This window comes from Castor canadensis, chromosome 10, assembly GCF_047511655.1.
Source record: "Castor canadensis chromosome 10, mCasCan1.hap1v2, whole genome shotgun sequence".
In the NCBI taxonomy this organism is placed as follows: Eukaryota; Metazoa; Chordata; class Mammalia; order Rodentia; family Castoridae; genus Castor; species Castor canadensis.
In genome coordinates, this window is record NC_133395.1 from 143108560 (window position 1) to 143129171 (window position 20612).

Consider the following 20612-nt stretch of genomic DNA (forward strand, 5'->3'; position numbering starts at 1 on the left):
CCTTGCATGCCGGATCCGGACAGTGTCTCTGTCGTCCCCCTCTCCCCATCAGCCTGCCTCTGCTTCCCTCTCCTGCACGGTGCTCCCTTCCTCCTTGCTCACTGCCCTGCCCCACTTCACACCTGCTGCTTGGTCTCCAGGCCCTCCGTTTGTCCTACTCATCTCTGCCAGATCACTTGTACCTAAAGTGCTGGTCAGACCTGCTTCTCCCTTCTCAGTGGCTGACCCAGGCCATGGAGCCCTGTGCCCTCACAGACCTGGTTCTGGTGTTAGACACTAGCCCGCACTGCTGCAGTGTACTGGATGACACCATGGCAGAGGCAAGGGCCCCCCTTAAAGTCTTTCCGGGGGGATGGACACACGTGGCACCTCAGGATTATGTTGCTGCAATGTGTTCTCCGAAGCTTCCTGTTACAAAAGCCGGGCGGGAATCACTACTGCACAGCAGCCCTTTGTGAAGTGTGGCGTGAAAGCAGACACTTGGAACTTTCTTTCATTTCTGTGCTGAAATTTAGCCCTGTTCTTGTTTTCCTCAATTGCAGGAGGTGATTCTCAGCCGATGGATTTCTTCACGAGAGAGAAGTGACCAAGATGAACTCTGATGATTCGGCCCTCAGATTCCTCAGCAAACCAGTGACCACTTAGTGTCCTCCCACATGCCAAGTTCAGGACTAGGTAATAGGCCTTTCATAGTATTCACCTGTTAATGTAGTGACTTTAAAGGCTGTGATGCTTCAGCACCAGAAAACTGTCAGTGTTTTAAAAGATAAGATTACACAGGGAGGAAAGGACTCCTCTCTGTCAGTCTCTCGCTCTCTTGCTGAGCCTGTTCTTTGTGCCTGAGCCACAGCCCATCCCTGGGGAGGTCAGGGGACCTTCCCAACAACGGGAAATCTCTCTCTGAGTTTCCCTGAGAACAGTACTAGTTAACATATATGCAGCACCCTGCAGTTCATAGAGCATCCCTGTTATCCACGCCTAATCTATCCCAGAAAGAACCTCGGAGCAGATTTGGGGATCACAGGATCCCACATCCATTATTTTAAATGGAAAAAAAAATTCATGTGTCTCAGTTTATCCAAGAACTTCAGCCAATAACCCAGACATTTGAAAATTCATTGCATATCTGCCAAGATTTTCTGTATTATAGAAAACCTTTAAAGCATCAGTTACCAAATCACTTTGTCCTCAGTGAACACATCATTTGGCAAGTTTGTGTACAGAGCACAATATTGTACAATATTAGCTAAAAATTACATCTTGCTGCAGGGAACTTGTTCTACAATAAAAAATAAGCAGTGAAATAATATGTTTGGAGAGACATAATGAATGCAATTCATATTTAGTAAAACAGTAAGCAAAGCCGTTTTTAATTGGTTAGACAGCAGTGAAGTTCCCTGAGGGGCATTTGTGGGCAAGAGAAGCATCGGTTCCTTCTCACATGCTGGGTAGTGTATAAAGAAAAAATGCTTATTTGCCTCATAATTCTGGTGGCTAGAAAGTCCAAACAGCCTGGCACGGGTTCTTGCCAGGGCTCCAGGCCACATCACCACAAGAGACTGGGGAGGGGAGAGACCTGGCTCACCTTATAACAACACACTTTCCCAGGAGCTAACGCATCCTTTAAGGACTACAGGAGTCCCGTCCAAGCTTATGACCTCTAGCTCCCATAAAGAACCCTCCCCCTCAGCACCGTCACACTGGGAAATTGAACTTCAATGTGACTTTTGATGGTGACACACCAAATCCAAACCATAGCAAGGAAAAACATGGACAGAGGGGATGATTGGGGGGTGGGGGATGGGGTGAGAGCACCACAGTGAGCTGGTGAATGAATGTGTGAAAGAAATGCCTGAGATGCATCCAAGTCCAAATTCAGGAAACTGGTGGGCAGTCTTGACGCTTAGGACTCCCAAAGAGGACAGCTGAGAACCATCTTTACAAGCAGTGAGAGGAGAAGGAACTAAAATGAACGTCTGTGGGCACTCCCTTGACAGTTGTCTTCACACTCCTGATGCCGGAAGGCTCTGCTTGTAGTTGTCCGTCCTAATTCCATCCTTCTGTTCAGCTGGGATCCTGCTCTCTTCCAACAGCTCCTTACACCTGCGCATTCTGGATTTCAAATGCCAGTTGCTCAGATGACGGAGCTCTTCTTGCTCCCCTGCTTCGGGCCAGTGGCAGCCATCAGTATTACGTTCTTAGTAGTACTTAGCTCTTGCTAATGATACTAGTAATTCCTCAGCATTTTTACTGTCTACATTGCTCCATAGCAACATAAGAGTTTTGTTTTGAATTATCATTTCTCAAAACCTTGAAAATAAAAAAAAATGCAGAGCCCTTTCTTCCCTGTGTCATTGATCATCACGAGATTGCTTTCCAAGCCTACTGAGGAGTGCCGCAGGTGCCTTGTGGTTACGAGCTCCATAATCCATTGTCCAATGTGGTCCCCTTCAGCACCCACCTTAGGTCCTTACGCCAGCTAGCATGCCTGGAAGGTTGCGGCGCTGCCTTGGGATTTGGCTGTGACAGTGGTGCTGTGACAGTGGTGCTGAAGGCTCTCAAAGACCACCCAGAGGCAGCCTCTTGGGCTCGGGTGTACTTAGTGACAGCATTGCTGAGCGTTCATGAGGTTCTGGGCTCCACCCCCAGCACTGGGCTTGGGACATTACAGAGAGGCCATCTTTTTTCCTCCAGCTGCTGGGGATCCCGGGCTCTGCACTTGCTAGGCAGGCATGCTATCACTGAGCTACATCCCCAGCCCCAGAAGCGGCGTCTTTTATTGAAGCCTGTGTGAAAGTGCCCTTCTTTGGGGATAGGATTTGTACACCCCATAGCAGGCCGTGCGTTCTTCAGCATTACTGTTGGGCCTTGGGGTTCTGAGATGATATACCAGTCGGGGTTTTGGTTCAGCATCATCCAGTTTCCAGCTGACAACAGTGTTAGCTTGGCTTTGGAGACTTTGTGCCTTGTCACTTTTATCATCTAAAATAAATGTTCAAATTTGCATTTGTTTAAAAAAAGAAAGAGCCAATAAAATAAATTAAAAAGGGGCTGGCAGAGTGGCTGTAGCGGTAAGAGTGCCTGCCTAGCAAGCATGAGGCCCTGAGTTTGAACCCCAGTGCCGCCAAAAATAAAGAAAGAAAGAAAAAAGGCCCAGGTTCATCAAAATTCAAATTTTACTTTGTGATAAAATCACTTTCAGGAGTTTTCTACACTTCACTAGAGAGACGCTGCAGCCTCACTGAGAACAGAAGTTGCTTCACAGGCTTCAAAGCATCAGACTTGAGCCATGTGTAGTGGTTCACGCCTGCAATCCCAGCACTCAGGAAGCCAAGGCAAGTTCAAGATCAGCTTGGCTACATAACGAGAGCCTGTCTCAAAAACAACAACAACAACAAAAACCCAGCCATGTCCTTACAGAGCTCTTAATCTCTCGGTCCTTAAATCAAAGGCCTCCGTCACTGCCTCAGCTCTCCAAAGGCCTTCGGAGGTTCTGCTGTGAGTCTCGCTTGCAGTACCAGCTCACCATACACCCTGAGTACAAGGATCTCTCAAGAACACCATGAAAGTATTTTCACAAGTTATTTTGTTGTCAGGGCAAAATACTAAACTTACAAGAAAAAAAAAAAAAAAACAACATTATTTTGCAGCTGAAGGCATGGCTCAACACAAAGCCCTGAGTTCAAACCGCAGTACTCCCAAAAATAAATCTTGGCCAAGATTTTATCTTTTATGTGTTTTTCTTTTCAGTACATTATCCTTTCCGCTTTTGTCCTAACAGATTTCCTAGGCCTCCAAAACTTAACTACGTGTTCACATGCTCTTTCTGCTTCCTTGGAAGACACGCTCACTTAAGGTGTAACTCTGTACCACATGTCTGACAGCAGGCCCCACGGCGTGGGTGATCTTCCCACCAGCTCAGTCATATGTGCTGTACTTGATTTGGATAGCCAATAGCAGATAAGGTTGTTTGCAGATCATGGTGGCAAATCATCAAGGCAGGAGTTAAATGTGGAGGTGCCTGTGTATTGGTGGTACCCATAGTAGACCTGTAAGTTCGGGGTCTTCAGAAGGAGCCACTGAGGCTTGGGGATGGTGGCTGTCATACATCACTACCAGTCACACAAGCAGAGGCCTTGGCCCAAGAACTTCCCAGTCCTTGGTTCAGAAAGGATGAGGTCATCACAGCTAAAATGGCACCATCCTAGAAAACCACGTGAGGCCAGACACAGCTCTGCTGGCGGGTGAGGTCACAAGGAGGGCAGGGCTGGGTGTGTGCTGCACAACTGTGCCAGGGCCACTACCTGGGTGAGTGCAACCCAAGCCTGCACCCAGGAGCACATGGTTTTGCAGACAGCCTCAGAAGGCTGACAGGATCTGTGAGGACCATCTACGGAGCCACGCTTAGCAGCCTTGGTACGGTGTAGGGTGCTTAGCTTAAGTTTTCTTTCTCTGGTCCTTGGAGACTGGGTCTCTCTATGTAGCTGGACTCGAACTTGTGATACTCCTGCCTCAGCCTTCTGAGTGCTGGGGTCACAGGCACGCACCACCACACCCAGTTTAGTGCTTACCTTTGCTTCCCTAGAGACATTTCTACTGAAGCTGGGCAGTGAAGTGAACCTTTTAGAAAGGTCCCAGCCCCGCCCCTCAGTGGCTTTGTGCTATTGTGTGCTGTGGGCAATTTATTTGCCATGACCTGATTCCTACATTGGGGCCTTGGGGATGCTGCGCTGGTCGCAGGGTTATGTGGACAGAGGAGAACCTAGGAAGCACAAATCACTGTGGAGTCCTCTTCCTTCCTGGCAGGGGTGACCCAAAGCCACCAAACTGGCATTCATCAGGCAGAGCAAGTTCTGTGTTGAGAGCTGAGGTGAGCGGGAGGAGAGCAGGCAGGGAACAAATGCAGACTAGAGTGGAACGAGGTGAGCAGGGACTCTTGCAGTCCTGCTGGGCTGGCCCTGTGGAGAGTAATGGGGGGAACATTGGTTCCCTAATGGCAAGCCAGGCTCCCCCTTGGGCACCACTACTTCCTCCGGGTTGAGTTGGCAGTTCAGTGTTCAGGGGTTTCAAATTTCACATAGGAGACAGATGGCTTCAATAATACCTTAGTGGAGCAGGATGTTAGAGTCCCAGGTTGCATCCCTTGTACTAATGTACCAGCTGTGCAGTCCTAACCTCATTCGTGACCTTGTCCCTGAATTGAAACTGGAATTACCATACTCGATCACGAGTTCAAGTCCAGCTACATAGAGAGACCCAGTCTCCAAGGACCAGAGAAAGAAAACTTAAGCTAAGCACCCTACACCGTACCAAGGCTGCTAAGCGTGGCTCCGTAGATGGTCCTCACAGATCCTGTCAGCCTTCTGAGGCTGTCTGCAAAACCATGTGCTCCTGGGTGCAGGCTTGGGCTGCACTCACCCGAGGTGCTGGCCCTGGCCCACATAGTGAAATATTGTTCAGCCATCAAGAGAAATGGCTAGGCCTAGGAGTGCATGACTATCTATAATCCCAGTACTTAGGAGACAGAGGAGGGCGAATTGCAAGTTTGAGGCCAGTCCAGGCTACAGAATGAAATAATGGGCTACACAGTGAAATCGTGTTTCAAAAAAATAAAAAAAGAAGCAGCACCAGTACCTGCTAAAATGTGAATGAACCTCAAAAACATGCCAGGTGAAAGAAACCAGAGAAGAAGCCTCATACTGTGTGACACCATACATATATTCCTGTGAAATAGCCAAAGCAGGAAGATCCAGGGAGACCGCCCACTGGCGGTCACCAGGGGCTAGGGGTCAGCCAGAATGGGGGCAACTGCTCAGTGGTCGCAGAGGCTTTTTGGGCTGAGGGAAATGTTTTGGAACTAGAGTGGTGGTCACACAATATCTTCAGCGTAGGAAGTGGCACTGAATTGTCCACTTTAAAAGGGTTAAAATATGTAATATGACTCTCACCTCAGCTTTGTTGGAAAGGGGAAATCCCATTACCACCCCGAGGAGGGGCCTGGGAGAGTGGCCGATCCTTCTGAGCTACCTGGTACAGGGCCTGGTGGTCAGCATCTCCCTGCTTTCATTATTTGTCCTGGGAAGGGAGCAGCCCTCGTGACCTTTTGGGGAGGGGAAGGTGTCCTGGGGAGTGGACCCTCACATCTAAGCCCCCCGTGAGAGCAGTCACTGCCTGGCTGATGGTTTTGTGCTCATCCTGCTGTCTCAGGTTGTGCAAGCTCACATTCTCCAGCCTCACCCCCACAACGGGGTGGCAGGGTGGGGGAGGTGTGCGGAACAGGGGTCTTCTGCACTGATGGCTCTCTTGCACTCACAAACAGGGACACTTGTGGACATCCCTGGTTTGTAGGTGGCCCCTTTCAGTGGTTAAACTCAAGTGGATGGGACACTGGTCCTAGGCAGGTTGACAAAGCTGAGGACTATTTTTTTCTTCTGTTTTTCTGTACTAATGTTTATTGGGTTTTCCTGGGTGTAGTATTTCATGTGTGCTATAGAGGTTTTGGAACATACCTTGGTCATTTTCATCTTTCAGTTCTGTGACAGAGGCTCATGGTGTGGAAAGGGGCCCACGGTCTCTCCATCAGCGTAGTCCCAGTCCCAGAGGTGTGCCTCAGGTGACACTGAGCTATGACATGAAGGGGTGCCTTTGGAAGGTGCCAGAGAGAACCTGAGACCTCATCTGGGGAACAGAGTTGGTGCAATGCTGGGTCCTTATCAGGCAGTTAGCATTTAGTTACGATGAAGGAAACAATCAAAAGTCCCCACTCAGAAGTCTGCAAAGCTGAGCAACATTACCATCTGTCGGTGTTATCTCGGGGCTTACTCTCCTTCAGTTAGGTAAAACCTATAGATTTGCCACTGTGGTTTGGTAAGAGTGGGGCGTGTGTACCGGCTGATGCAAGTGAAGAAGTAAGAGGCCAGCTACCTCACTCTCTCCTTTACCTCTAATGAAGGTGAAAGCTGACCCAGGCGCCGCACACCCTAGCATGGCTGGTCTGTCTCGGTTTACCCCGGGCTTGTGCTGCTCACCTGCTCTGTGGCCTCAGAGTCAAGTATACAGGTGTCACAGACAAGCCCAGGTGTGAACCCCAGCTGTGCCACTGTGACTTTAGGCAGGTCTTTTCATCTGCCAAACAGGTGTAACTTCGGACAGAGGGCGGCCTTGAGGATGAGTGGGAAGAAGAGTTGGGTCTGGCGTGGAGCCCCGTTTAATGAAAGGAATGTGTGTCACTCTTGCAGCATCGTAAGGTCAGAAATCCAACACTTGTGAGTTGCAGACCCCACAGATCTTTCATCTTTATCCTCTGAGGTACCATGCCAATCAGTTCTGTTTACGGTGGTTTGGTGGGGTCACTATGATACCTGGCTGGGCAATTTTGGTTTTGGGGGTATTTGGGTTTTTTTTTTTTTTTTTTTTTGCAATACTGGGGTTTGAACTCAGGGCCTACACCTTGAGTCACTCCACCAGCCCTTTCTTGTGATGGATTTTTTTCAAGATAGGGTCTTGCAAACTATTTGTCAGGACTGGCTTCAAAATGCAATCCTCCTGATCTGTGCCTCTGAATAACTAGGATTACAGGCTTGAGCCACCAGCACCTGGCTAAAAGCTGATAATTTGTGTGTGTGTGTGTGTGTGTGTGTGTGGCACAGGGACTTGAACTGTGTGGCACAGGGACTTGAACTCAGGGCCTCACTTGCCAGGCAGACGTTCTTACCACTTGAGCCACTCCGCCAGTCCTTTTGTTTTGTGTTTTGAGTCAGGGTCTCACTGTATTTCCCACACTGGTCTGGAACTATGTAGCCCAGGCTGGTGCATACTCAAGATCCCACTAAGTCTGTGTACCCACTGCTGAGATTACAGGCATATACCACCATGACCCACCAGGTTTGTTTGTCTCTAAAGAAAAGTCCTTAAACTTGTAAATGGAAACATTTGAAATGCCATTCACTTTTCCCACTGAAGTTACCTGTATTGAAACATTAACCAGACACCTCTTTGGAAACACGTTTCAAGGATCTATATAGCAAGTTTTCTGACTATATTACTAGCATTAAAACGTAAGGCACACTTAAAAAGTTAGAGAGTTTATTTGGGCAAACTGCAACCTATGAATTGGTTATAGGAGGGCTGGGATGTAGCTCAGTGGACCTGCATAGCCTGTACGAACGAGGTCCTGGCTTCCATCCCAGCATAGCACGTACAAAAATACTGACACACTGGGTAGAGCCAAACCCAAAGTCTGTGGGCTCTACTTGGAGGGAAGGCTTTTATAGGATGCAGGAGGAAGCACAGCAAAGAAATTATTTGATTAAACTTTGAGCAGTTGCCTTGTTTGGATTAACCCAGCACTAAGTCTCTGATTATATAACTATTGCCCAGTTAGCGATTTATTTATTTGTTGGTTGGTTGGTTGATTTTTGCAGTGCTGGGGATCAAACCCAGGGCCTTACACATGTTAGGCAAATGCACTACACCGAGCTACACCGACAGCCCTCACTTGACCATTTATGATTAACTAGATAACTAAGCTCAAGCTTCATTTTGTTTAAATAGGAACAGATTTTTGATCCACCTCTGTCTGATGGCTTCCCATCAAGTTACTTAAATAATAGGCAATTGTTGGTAACTTAAGGATGGTTTCAGATTTTGGAAATGAGATATCCTTTGGTGCTCAGGCCAGGAATGAAATCAAGTGGAGTAGATCACATGGCTTTTAAAACAAAGCAAGCTCTAGGACAAGTTACGTTTGATGATTATTTAAGTGTACAAATTCTAATATTCCTGTTAAAAATCACCTCATTTCTGCATTGTTACTCATCCATGTTTCCCCTTTCCTTATCCTGAAGGTCCTGGAGAAAGAAGACAGCCTCCTGTGTTCTTTCTGAATTCTGCACTTGCAGTGGGCAGAGGTAAACCCAATGCCCACTCCACAGCCAGACCAGGGGACATGAAAGGACATGGAGTTTTGCTAATTAGAGTGACATCAATGCAATTTGTGACTAGGGACTCAGAAGAGCTCTTTCCCAGCAGTGGCCATCCCTGACTTAAGAGTCTGAGGGGCTTTCTTGTCTTACCAAAGTCTAGGCCAGAGACCTAACTCTGGAGGGTCCCAAAGCCAAGTCCAGCCACTTGCTCCAAAAGATACAGGCAGCAGAGGAACAAATGGTTGTGAAACAGGAAAGGAATTGATTTTGGTGTGGCCAGCAGCGGGAAGGACAGTGGTCTGGTGACCTAGGTGCTGCCTTTGAGGGATGAGGGCAGTGACTGAATCTCCCTTCAAGGCAAAGGGAGGAGAAGGAAACATGATTCCAGAGGAGCTCCTGTTACACTTGTTTTGTTTCCTTGCATCTCACTATTGACTAGGAAAAGGTTACCACGTGCCTTTAAATGAAAGACGTTCACTCCTTCCCAACCTGTGTCTCCCTCACCCTCCTACCTCCAGCTCTCCACTTGCAGGATTCCCCTCCAAATGTGAACTTGTTCACCTTAAATTAATTAATTGGAAGAGTTTTCTTTGCTCAGTGAATAAAAGCTGCTGCCACTTGATGTTGTAACACAGTCTCAACTTAAAACCCAGCTGCTTTGGAAATAATTTAGTTGTAATGCAGGTAATTAAAAAAAAAAAAAAAGAGGCCAATTGTTTTTCTAATTAAAAAAAATTTTTTTTTGCAGTGCTGGGGATGAAACCCAGGGCCTGGCATGTGCTAGGCAAGTGCTCTACCTCTGAGTCACACCCCCAGCCCACAATTTTTATTAGTTTTGTAAATTCTTAGCTGAAATAAGCTTAAAGAAGAAGCACGTCCTTTTAAAATTAGCCACAGTTTAATGCATTTAGAACTCCACGGTACGGATTAAGGGTGGTGGCCTGAGTGCCCAGCCCCCTCTGTCGTCACGCACAGCACACTGCTTCTGCAGGGAGGGCTTGAGTCGGGGTCAGGACGGTCGGCGGCGTGGAAGCCCCGCGCTTCGATGGTCCGGTAGAGCATGATGTACTTGGAGGCCAGCCTGGTCCTGGGGAGCACGTACTTCTCCGTGAACTCGCTCTTGCCCAGTTGCGCTCTGCTTTCCGTGACCAGAACACAGTTGATGAAGGTGAGGGTGTAGCTGTAGCAGTTGTGGTGGTCTTCTTCATACCTTCGCAGAAACAGGAAGGCAAGCTCTCATTGTTTGCTTGCTTGTGTAAGAGCCAGGGCCTCACTCCATTGCCAAGCTGGTCTGGCCTCAAGGAGTCCTCCTGCCTCAGCCTCCCGAGTGCTGGGATGACGGGTGCGGTCACCATGTCGGCCCCTGAAAAGCGGAGCTCTGAAATCTGCTCAGACTCAGGAGGCTGAGGCAGGAGGATTGTGAGTTCCAGACCAGACTGGGCTACACAGAGAGACCCTGCCTCCAAAACAAAACAAACTGCTCAGGATCAGGCTGAGAAGCCATGCAATGCCTTCCATAACTGAGTCTGTTTCTGCAGCAGGCCGGCCCTGTGTGCTGAGCCACTGGTTATGAAGGGGCAGGTGCAATTGTGAGGGACGCCTAGCACCCTGGGCCACTTCTCCTTGCTCCTGAAGGACAGGCCAGAGGATCACCTGCATGTCCAGGGCTTGGTGGTATATAAACTGCCCATCTGGATAACTTCATCTGAGAGAAATTCCAGACTGTAGGGGTGAGGCTCAGTATCTGAGTTTTATGGTATTCCTCGGGGTCTAAACTCATCTCAAGGGAAGCCTCAGAAAATTTAAACCCACCAGGGTTTCTTCTGAAATGTTGAGGGAAAGAATTGAGAAATTAATTTCAGAATTTCTAAAAAAGCTGGAGCTTTCGATATTTTGTATTGTTACATCTTAAAAATTGTTTAAAAAAAGTTTAAAGAATGTATGTCATCCCTTGTGCTCTCTGTGTAAAAGTTCCTCGTTACAGCCCAGAGTGGAAGCCCACCCCTGTAATCTCAGTACTCAGAGGGCTGAGGCAGGAGGATCACAAGTTCAAGGCCTGGGCTAGAACTTAGCAAGGCCCTGTCTGAAAATAAAAGTTAAAAAAAAAAGTCACATAAGTAAAATAATTAAATGGAGTGTAAGGCTCTGATTCTTCCAGCTCTTAAAATTCTGTGACTTTGGGCCTGACAGTAGCTCAGTGGTCCCTGGGATGGAGGCCAGCCTGGGCAACATAGCAAGAATAGCACCAAAAAACCCCAAATATGTCAGTGTGTGTCACACCTCTGCAGAAAACCTGAAGTAACACAACCCTGCTTCCAGCTCAGAGAGGACTGGCCTGGACATTAAATGCACCTGGACCACACAGGGACCCAACTTTCGTGACGAAAGAGTGCCAGGGAGTGGGTGGCCTTTGCAGCTCCTACCTGTGAGGCAGCCAATCCTCGGTGGCAGAGAAGTCTTCTAGGTACTTGTCCCAGTGGTCCAACAGTCCAAACATGCCAGGCTGAACCAAAGGAACACTTAGACTCTGCTCCCACCCTGCCTCATCTCGCTGGACACCTTGTTGGTTGTAATTGTACACAACTCCTGTGAACGCAAAGCGAGGTCAGGCTGGGCCTTGCAGGAAATGCACCTCTGTGAGAGGCACCTTGGACAGTGACCACAGCCACCTAGGTGATGTTCCAGAAATCCAGGTCGCACTTTCCTGTTACTGTCAGAGCAATGGACGCTGCCAGGTAAGAAAGTCTAGGATTAAGTATGAAGCAAAGGTCCACTTAGTGAGGTTCAGAGGCAGCTTTACCTCCCCTGTATCTGCAGAGCCTGCCTTCAGGGGAACTGGTGCCCTACCTCTCGTGACTTTACCCCAGGGAGCAGGAGGTAGTAATAGGTGACTACTCTCCCCTTCCCCATCCCCCAGCAGTGGAAAAGCACCTGTCTAGCAAGCATGAGACCCTGGTTCAATCCCCAGAACCACACACACACAAAATGCACAAGCTTCTGACGCTGTTTGCTGAGAAAATATTAAAGTGCTTTCAGGGGCTGGGGTGCAGCTCAGTAATCATGCACCAGGCCCTGGATTCCAACCCCAGCATCAAAACAAGCAAGAACTTGCCATGTGTTCTGCATGAGTGGTAACGACTTGTCATAAAGCAGTGTTGCTCTGTTGGGAGTGGCAGCTCCCCCCTCGCAGTGCAGTGGGAGAGCCAGGGAACAGGAATGACAGTGACCTGGTGCAACTCCCCTCTCCTCATGACTATACTGGGAAGTTACATAAAGCTAAAAAAGCTTGAAAATGCACTCACCATTTGTGTTAGTGATTCCAACGTGAAGATCAGAGCTTCCATCATACTCCCTGAAAGAAACAGGTGCTATTAGCTACATTTGTTTTTTGATATGGGATCTCACTGTGTTGTCCCAGGTTGGCTTTGACCTCCAGGTGGCTCTGGGGTCACGTGATCCTCCCAGCTCAGCCACCCAGGCAGCTGAACTGCAGGCTCACACCACTGTGCCCAGTTTCCGTCCTGGGAAATTGTCCTAACTCTGCATTTTCTTCAAGCCTCAAAGGCAGCTCTTCTAGAGTTTGACGTCAGCACGCCACCTGGCGCCCAGGGCCCAACTGGGAGTCATTGGTTAGGGCAGGTCCCTTCTGTGGCAGCGACCCTTTATCCTGCAGTCTGATCTTAGGGGACCTCAGTCCTCCTAACCGCCCTGGCCAAGTGGCTCTTACAGCCTGTGTTTCACCCACTTCTGGGCAGCCTGTTTCATGAAGTTACTTTTTCCGTTTGTTTGAGGTGGTGTGTATATTTTGGTGCTGGGGATGGAATTCAGGGTTCCATCTTGAACCTTATTCTTTTGGGGGGGTTCCCATTTTTTTTTCTTGCTTTTGGACGTAGTGGGGTTTGAACTCAGGACATTGCATTTGCCAGGCAGGCACTCTACCACTTGAGCCACACTCCCAGCCTTTTTTCACTTACACATTTTTCAGATAGAGTCTCAAATTTATGCCTCGGCCAGCCTGGACCAAAATCTTCTTATTTACACTTTTCATGTAGCTGGGATGACAGGCCTGCACCACTGTTCTCAGCTGTTATCAGTTCAGATAGAGTCTCACAGACTTTTTTTGCCTGGGCTGGCTTCAAATCTCTATCCTGATTTCTACCTCCCGAGTAGCTAGGATTACAGGCGTGAGCCACCGTGCCTGGCCCAGCTTGTCTCACCATGGACCTCAGGCTGGCCTCAAACTTAGGATCCTGCCTCAGCCTCCTGAGTTACTAGAACTGCAAGCACACACCACCAAGCCCGGTCTCAGGAGGTAATTTGTGTGTGTGTGTGGTATTAAGGTTTAAACTTAGAGTATCACATTTGCACTCTACCACTCCGCCATCCCTGTTTTGTGTGTGGTATTTTTGAGATAGGGTCTCAAAACTAAGCCTGGGCTAGCTGTGAACCTCGATCCTCCTGATCTCTGCCTCCTGAATAGCTAGGATTCCAGCTATGAGCAGCAGAGCCTGGCTACAGGTAATTTTTTAAATGACAAAGTTTTGTAAGACCACAGGTCTGGATATTTGTTTTCTCAATAAAACAAGTAATCCAGGCTTGAAAATGGCCAAGGATACAAGTGGCTGCCCCTCCTTACTTAGAGCCATCCCCCCAGGTTGTCTTGTTGCAGCCATTTTGAACTTGTGGAGACTCTGTGAGTTCAGAGGTTGAGAATGAGGTCAAAAGGTGACAGTCGTGGATGTCACCGATTTCAGCACTGTACCTGTGAATGCTGCCTCAGGATGGCTCCCTGGGACCTCCCTGGCTTTTTGTTCCCCTGCTCATTCCTAGGCACTACCTCTCCTCCCCTAATTCTTCTTAGTCCTGTGACAGATGTTTGCTGGACGCCACTCTGGGTCTGTCGTGTCTTGTGGCACAGGAAATAGTTCCAGGTCTCTGCATGTGGTGGGCTTGCTTCCAGGAAGACTTTTTAGTTTTAGTTTAACAAGCTTGCTTTTTTGTTTTGCTTTGTTTCTGGTGCTGGTGATGGAAGTTTATTAAGTTTGTAATAGATTGATAAGTGCTGCAAAGGGAAAAAATGTACAATATTTCAGAAGCACGGGCCATGGCCTCCCAGTCTCCTGTGGTACTTTTGCACAGATTAGGAAAAGGGACCTCTTACTGCAACACTGCATGGTGCACCTGGCTTGGTGAGTGGAGTACAGGCTGGGTTTCAGCACTCCTCCCTACCTTCACCAGGAACCTCTGTGCAGTCCACAACCCACACAACTGTAAGTGGTAGCCCTGAGGGATCCTATCCTAGTTAGATCAGAGCCTAGGTGATTTCTTTGGGTCACTGCTGGTTCTCTTTTGCCAAGTCAGTGCAACTGTCTTGTCAGGTGAGTTATGGGACTCAATATAGAGGGCTTGGGAAGTTGGATGGGAGGGAAGGGAACAGTCGAGGACTTGGCCTTAGAGGAGGTGGTGGGTAGGGGCCACCTTAGGGTTCCTGCAGATCCCGGCCTAAGCACTGGAAGGGAGGGGAAGATGTCAAAGCATTCCACCTGTTCCTTCTGTGGATGCCTACTGAGACCAGGCCCTCCGTGTCTCCATGTCAGAGAAGAAAGGATGCTGAGTGAGGAAGAGGGGGACACGGAGTGAGCATGGAGGCCAGACTCACCTTCCACTAGGAACTCCTCCTGAGACAACTAGCCCACCCTACAGTCACACTGCTAGTCCACTCCTGAGGGCATCAAGGAATGCCTTAAAGAGGTGATTGGCCAAGCTGTGGAAAATGAGGTCAGAAGGAAGTTTACACGTACACAGAGAAACAAAGCGTGCAGCCAGACGAGCATGTGAGTGGTGTAAAACACATTTTTCCATTGCTTGGTTTCTTTCAAAAACAATTGACCAGCTCAGCACCGGAGGCTAACCTCTGTAACCCTTAGCTACTTGGGAGGCTGACCATCAGGAGGATCTGGGATTCAAGGCCAGCCCAGGCAAATAGTTGTCGAGACCCTATCTCCAAAATAACCAGAGCAAAATGGACTGGAGGTGGTGGCTCAGAGAGTAGAGTGCCTGCTTTGCAAGCCCTAAGTTCAATCTCTGCCCCCAAAAATGGACCATCTAAAGCTAAAATAATAATTCATCACTTATATGTGGATATTCTTGAGGTTTGTTTGTTTTTCCATATTAACTTTAAATTTTTCTTTTCAACTCCAGAAAAGAATTGTTGATATTTACATTGGAATGACATCATTAAATCGCTACTACATTTACTTGGTTTACTCATTTTTTAATTACCGTATTATTGTTGTACCGGGGTACAGTGTGACATTTACAAACGTTCTTGCAAGGTATCATGGTTGAATTCGCCCCCTCCATCCTTCTCCTAAACCTCTACAAATGCAGACTGGGGATACACCTCAGTGGTACAGCACTTTGCCTGGACGTGCAAGGAGTAGGTGGGGACAACAATGACTATGATGGCTTATTAAAAGTCAATTCAAAAGCATGTCCAGCTAGCAGGTGTCTGAAGTGGTAGAGCACCTGCCTAGAAAGTGTGAAGCCCTGAGTTCAAACTGCAGTCCTGCCAAAAGCATGTCATGTCATGTCACATCAGGTCATGAGTGCAGGCTGTGGCTTGTTCCTTGTGATCTCCCAGCATTTCCCACACAGAGCAGCCCAGTAAGGGTTTGCTGAGTGAACCAACCCTAGGGGAAACTAATTCTGAATTTTGTCCATTTTATTCAAAAGCTTTTGGAATCCAACCAGAGAATGACTCAGTTGGCATGAACAAGAGGCTCTTAAACAGCTGGGGCTTAAGGATTCGCGTTAGGGTGGAAGTGAGGGCCCTGCCAGGCTCTGGAGCTCTGATCTGACCAAATGTGAGAGGAGCAGAATGGGGGACAGGACTAGGCTTGCCGGAGCTGAGTGCCTAACCTCTACCTGTAGACTGGGACTAGCTGAGCCTGGGAAAGGGTCCTGGGCTGGTTAGTGGAAGGACCAGGATAGGAATTGCCGGAGGGGGCTTTCTGTTACAGAGGATGGCCCGGGGCGGGGGGGGGGTGCTCCCATTCACACCCAGCTTGACCAGAAGCACACTGCAGCTGACTTTATCCTCACAGGGACAGGAAGAGACTCGATTAGGGATGTCATTAACCAGGACAGTGTGGTCACCTCCTGGGTTCTCATCCCAAACCAGTGCTCCTAGAGAGGGGAGGTGGCTTTCCAGGGCTGTAGCCGCAGGCAAGAACTGAGTGCTTGCTGAAGCATGCACCATCATTTGGTGCAGGCCAAGGCCTCTCCCATTCACACTCACCACAGACAATCCTTTTGGGGTTTTTTTGGTTTGGTTTGGTTTGGTTTTTTTTGATGTAAGGTCTCACTACGTAGCTCAGGCTGCCTCAAACTCCAGTTCCTCAAGAGTTGACCTCAATCAAAGCTCACGTGGCAAAGCACCTGCCTGGCCAGCACCAGGCCTGAGTTCGAACCCCAATGCTGCCAAAAACATAAAAATAAAATCAAGACAGCAGCTCAGTGGCAGAGTGCACTTGCTGGACACCCTTGAGGCCCTGAGTTCAAACCCAGCTGCCAATTTAATCCACTTCCACACAGAACACTCTAAACGTGCTTGTTCCTCAGGCCCTGAGGAACACATAAACTACAAACCATCAGTAGCAGTATTTCTTGATGGTCATTGTCCAGTGAGTGGTCAGTTTCCTGTCTGAAACAGTCTCGTGGATCTTCACGTATGGAGCACATCTTCTCTCACCCCTCACTATACAGGTGTACGCCCACTCCCATTTTTTTCTTTTTTCTCTTTGTGGCACTCTGCCACTGAGCTGGACTCCCAGCCTCACACCACTCATGTTGATGAAGCAACAAGGCCTATGTACCAGGACTTAAGACCAAAACACTGGAAAGACTGCCCACCAAACCCCGCGCGCATCAGAAAAAAAGCAAGCGTCAGTGACTGACGCGCAGAAGGAGAAGTTTGCACGGAAACTGCACCTGAGAAACGTGCCGTGTGTTGGTCTGAGGAGGAAAGAACATTTTTCTTGGTGCCCGTTGGTGAATGGACTGGCGATGCTGACAGGCGCTTCCTCCAGCTTGGTCAAGCCCACATCCTGCCTGCAGAGGGGGCAGCTCCGGGGCACCCTGAAGCTGTAGATGGATTTCTTGCAGTGGTTGAATTTAATTAAAGGCTTCCCGGCCTCTGCACGGTGCATAGCTTTCGCCTCCTGGGCTGCCAAGGGAGGTTTCTGGAGACTTCCTTTTCTTCTCACACACCCAGCAAATGCACCTGGCGGTGGTAACCTGACCGACAGTGACATCATTCTGACTGAAGACTGCAGAAGCCGAGCCAGATAGGATTAACCAGTAACCAGGCAGCCTAGAGACTGGGCTCTTAAAGAGCTAGTTTGTATTGGTGCTCACTCACCAAGTTCTGTACATTTTGCAGCTGGTAACAGCCAGCTCCTGTACATTCTTTAAAATCCTACTTTTCTGTGCAGACTATCTCAGTTTCCCCCAGTGTTTTCTTGGGCAGCCAGCCCCACACTCATGGTTCTGTAAGAACTCTATCATTTAACTACTCATTTCAAGGCTGGCAGAGTGACTCAAGTGGTAAGAGCGCCTGCCTAGCAAGCGTGAGGCCCTGAGTTTAAACCACAGTGTTGCCAAATAAATAAATAAAATAATAATAAAATTACTTGTTTCAAGCTGAATGCCAGTGGCTCACACCTATAATCCTAGCTACTTGGGAGACTGAGATCAGGAGAATCAAGGTTTGAGGCCAGCCCAGGCAAATAGATCTGGAGACCTCCATCTCCAAAATAACCAGAGCAAAATGGACTGGAGAAGTAGCTCAAGTGGCAGAGCACCTGCTTTGCAAGTGCGAAGCCCTGAGTTCAAACCCCAGTCCTCCCCGCCAAAAAAATTAGTTGTCTTTTTCCCACTAGTATGAGAATATCTTGGGTTTGTGGACTGATCTTTATTTTTTGTTTATTTATAATTTTTTTCAAAATGTCTTACATTCAGGCTTAGAGTATAGCTCATTGTTACAGTGCTTCTAGCATACACGAGGCCCCGGGTTCCACTGCCTGATCTGCAAAAAAAGAAAAATAAGTATTCCATGCAGATACATGGCATTAGTGAAGACTCTGACCTTTATGTTTGTTTTCCCACCATAGGTTATATCATTTTGGTTTTGCATAGATACATGAAATCTTTCTAGGCTATTTTGTTTAGACATTTTATATTATAGGAATAATTTTGCTCATAAAAACTTAACAGTACCAACCAAACAACCAAACACAACACTCAACAGCACAATGAGAAGGTAGGACTGTGATTGCACCACGTAAGGAAGATTGTCAAGGAAGGGCAGAGGTGATTTCCCGGCCTGGGGCTCTTCCAAGTCTTTAACTGGATTTTGACTATACTGAAGTATTCAGTTTGAGAAAATTCTAATATATTATACATCATGTGATTTTTCAATTATAAAATAATTTTAAACAACCACACAGAAATAGAGGAAAAAAACAACAGCCCTCACTTCTCCCTTTCCATTTTGTCATCCAGCGTACTTACTCCCTGGAGAAATGATGGTAAGGCAGGCGGCTGTTTGTGCACGGTTGCTCCAGACCCTCTACTGTTAACGCTGACTTCTGCTTCCAGGCGTGTGTTTCTCTCCCATCTCAGAAATTTCCCCCAGCATTAGTAGCGTGGGTCCAGACTATCCTTTCAGACGACTGTGTAGCGACCCATGTGTGGTCTGCACCTTAGCAGGGTCCTCCTGATGCCAGAGTCCCACAGGAAACAGCCTTCAAGGGTGGTTCCAGGCGAAGGTGTCCTGGTGAGGACAGGGACCTCCGGAAGGCTCATCGCACGCTCGGATGCAGAGAAAGCATTGCAGCCGTGCGCCGGCATGCCGCGAGGAAGCACTCCATGCTCATACAGCTGGAAAGACCATAGAACTCATGTCTGCCAGGCTGCTCGTTACAGGGAATGCAGGCAGTCCAGAGAGGGGCACCAGCTCAGGTGACAAGGATCTGATACTGTTTATTATGAATAAAAGCCACATGGCTAGAGAGACATTTGATTGTAATTAATGATAAAGTGTTAAGCACTTTCCCTGAATTCAGGAATAAAACTTCACACCACACATTACCACTTCTCCTTAACATACTGAAGGTCCTAGACAGTGCGATAAGGCTATAAAAAGAAATAAGATTACAAAGATTAAGATGCAGTGAAACATTACTTTCTGATGGCATGATTGTGTGTGTAGAAAACCGAAAGTCTACACACCCCCAAAAAGAAAAACCTGTTAGAATTAATTTAAAATTTATCATAGAGCTGGAACCCAGGCCAACATACAAAGATCAAATGTTTCTGTACACAGCAACAATTAGGAATTTAAAAAATATTTAAATTAGCACAAAATAAATCTAGATATCTAGGAATAAGTCTTAAATTGCTGAAGACTCACACACTGAAAACTACAAAACTTCCAATCTACCTCTAATTTTCTGAGGAAAATTTCAAAAGCTCTAAGTAACTGGATGAATGAACAGAGTGTTCATTCTCTGGAAGACTCAGTGATTTTACTGCAAAGTGAAAGAATATACAGCTGTACACAACCTGGAACAGCTTCACAGAAAACAACGCTGGTCAAACTAGCTGTGCCGGCACATGGCTGCAATCCAGGCACCCAGAAAGCTGAGGCAGGAGGATTTCAAGTTTCAGGTCACCTGGGCTACATAAGGAGACCCTGCCTCAGCCCACTCCCCAAATAATAATAACAGTAATTAAATAATAATAGTGGTCGTCATCGAGGTCAAAGGGCAGCGGACAAAAGTGCAAACACTGAAGTATTTCACGTTCCTGATGTTCTTTCTCTTGACCTGGGTGGGTGATGGTTTCCTGAGTGTCCACACACGAAAAAACTCAGAGGCTTATAGCGTTTTGTGCACTTATATTGTGTATTTACGTTTCTTTTTTTAGGATTTGGTTTTGTTTTGAGACAGTCTTGCTATGCAGTTCGAGGCCGGCCTCGAACTCATGATCTTCCTGGCTCCAATTCCCCAGTGCTGGGATTACAGCTTGTGCACCATCACGCCCAGCTTCGTGTTTTTTAATGTCAAAAAAATAAACTTCAAAAACGCTTTAGCACACGAGTCACATGACGTACGTTTTAAAAATAGATTTTGTATGGGAGGACTCAGGCGGGCGGAGTGATGGTGGCTTGGCTGGAACCGCGACGGCCGAAGGGGGCGGGGGACATGTGCGGGGTACCGGGGCACAGGGAGGTGGCGGGGTGACTTTTGGGGTTCCCGTCTTAGGAACTGGCAGACCAACTGCTGCGAAGTGCCAGGGAAGAACAGAGAACGAGGGCTGAACCCTGGCGGGAAGGAGCTGTGCGGAGGACGACGTCCCGAAGCGGCGGCGAGGACGGCGTAGCAGTGCCGGGAGCGCACGTCCGGTGGATGGCGGCGCTGCAGCCGCAGGCGCTCAGGGAGGTGGGGAGATGTAGCGGGAGGACGCAAGAGGTCGCCAAGGAGGAGCCTGGCAGGTCCGAGACGCCAAGCAGGCTCCGCCCAGAGGACCGGAAGCGCGGGACCTGGAGCGCCGGGATGCGGGTTCCGTCCAGCCCCACCCCCCGGTGCGGAACCAATTGTGACGGCGGCGAAGTTTCCGGCCGGC

General features: G+C 48.2%; 2 protein-coding genes across 6 annotated transcripts in view; one reads left to right on the top strand and one right to left on the bottom strand.

The window, feature by feature from the left end:
- Tsen2 (tRNA splicing endonuclease subunit 2) overlaps window positions 1–9435 on the top strand; it is a 39734-nt gene extending 30299 nt beyond the window's left edge. For 2 of the 5 annotated variants that reach the window (XM_074044446.1, XM_020177193.2), the window contains exon 12: window positions 543–2334. In XM_074044446.1, coding sequence (XP_073900547.1) covers window positions 543–602 — 60 coding nt within the window. In that variant the 3' untranslated portion in view covers window positions 603–2334. Of the gene's footprint in view, window positions 1–542; window positions 2335–3202; window positions 3678–7136; window positions 7341–8846 lie in introns of those variants that run through there. The other 3 variants (XR_012436391.1, XR_012436392.1, XR_002213162.2) reach the window with 3 other exon arrangements.
- A 365-nt stretch (window positions 9436–9800) lies between these two features.
- On the bottom strand, window positions 9801–17246 carry Mkrn2os (MKRN2 opposite strand). Its single transcript, XM_020177153.2, has 4 exons — window positions 16917–17246; window positions 12227–12276; window positions 11348–11510; window positions 9801–10134 (listed from the first exon to the last, which is right to left on the bottom strand). The coding sequence occupies exons 1-4, from the start codon at window positions 17240–17242 to the stop codon at window positions 9852–9854; spliced, it is 822 nt and encodes a 273-aa protein (XP_020032742.2). The 5' UTR covers window positions 17243–17246; the 3' UTR covers window positions 9801–9851.
- Between the last annotated feature and the right edge of the window lie 3366 nt (window positions 17247–20612).

Bases quoted from the DNA above. Each gene is read 5' to 3' on its own strand.
- Mkrn2os (XM_020177153.2), bottom strand. From the start codon at position 17,242: ATGATGTCACTGTCGGTCAGGTTACCACCGCCAGGTGCATTTGCTGGG. The intron at 12,277-16,916 runs GTGCAGTTTCCG...TGTTTCTTTCAG, and splicing joins ACACACGGCACGTTTCTCAG to GGAGTATGATGGAAGCTCTG. The intron at 11,511-12,226 runs GTGAGTGCATTT...TTGCGTTCACAG, and splicing joins TGGAATCACTAACACAAATG to GAGTTGTGTACAATTACAAC.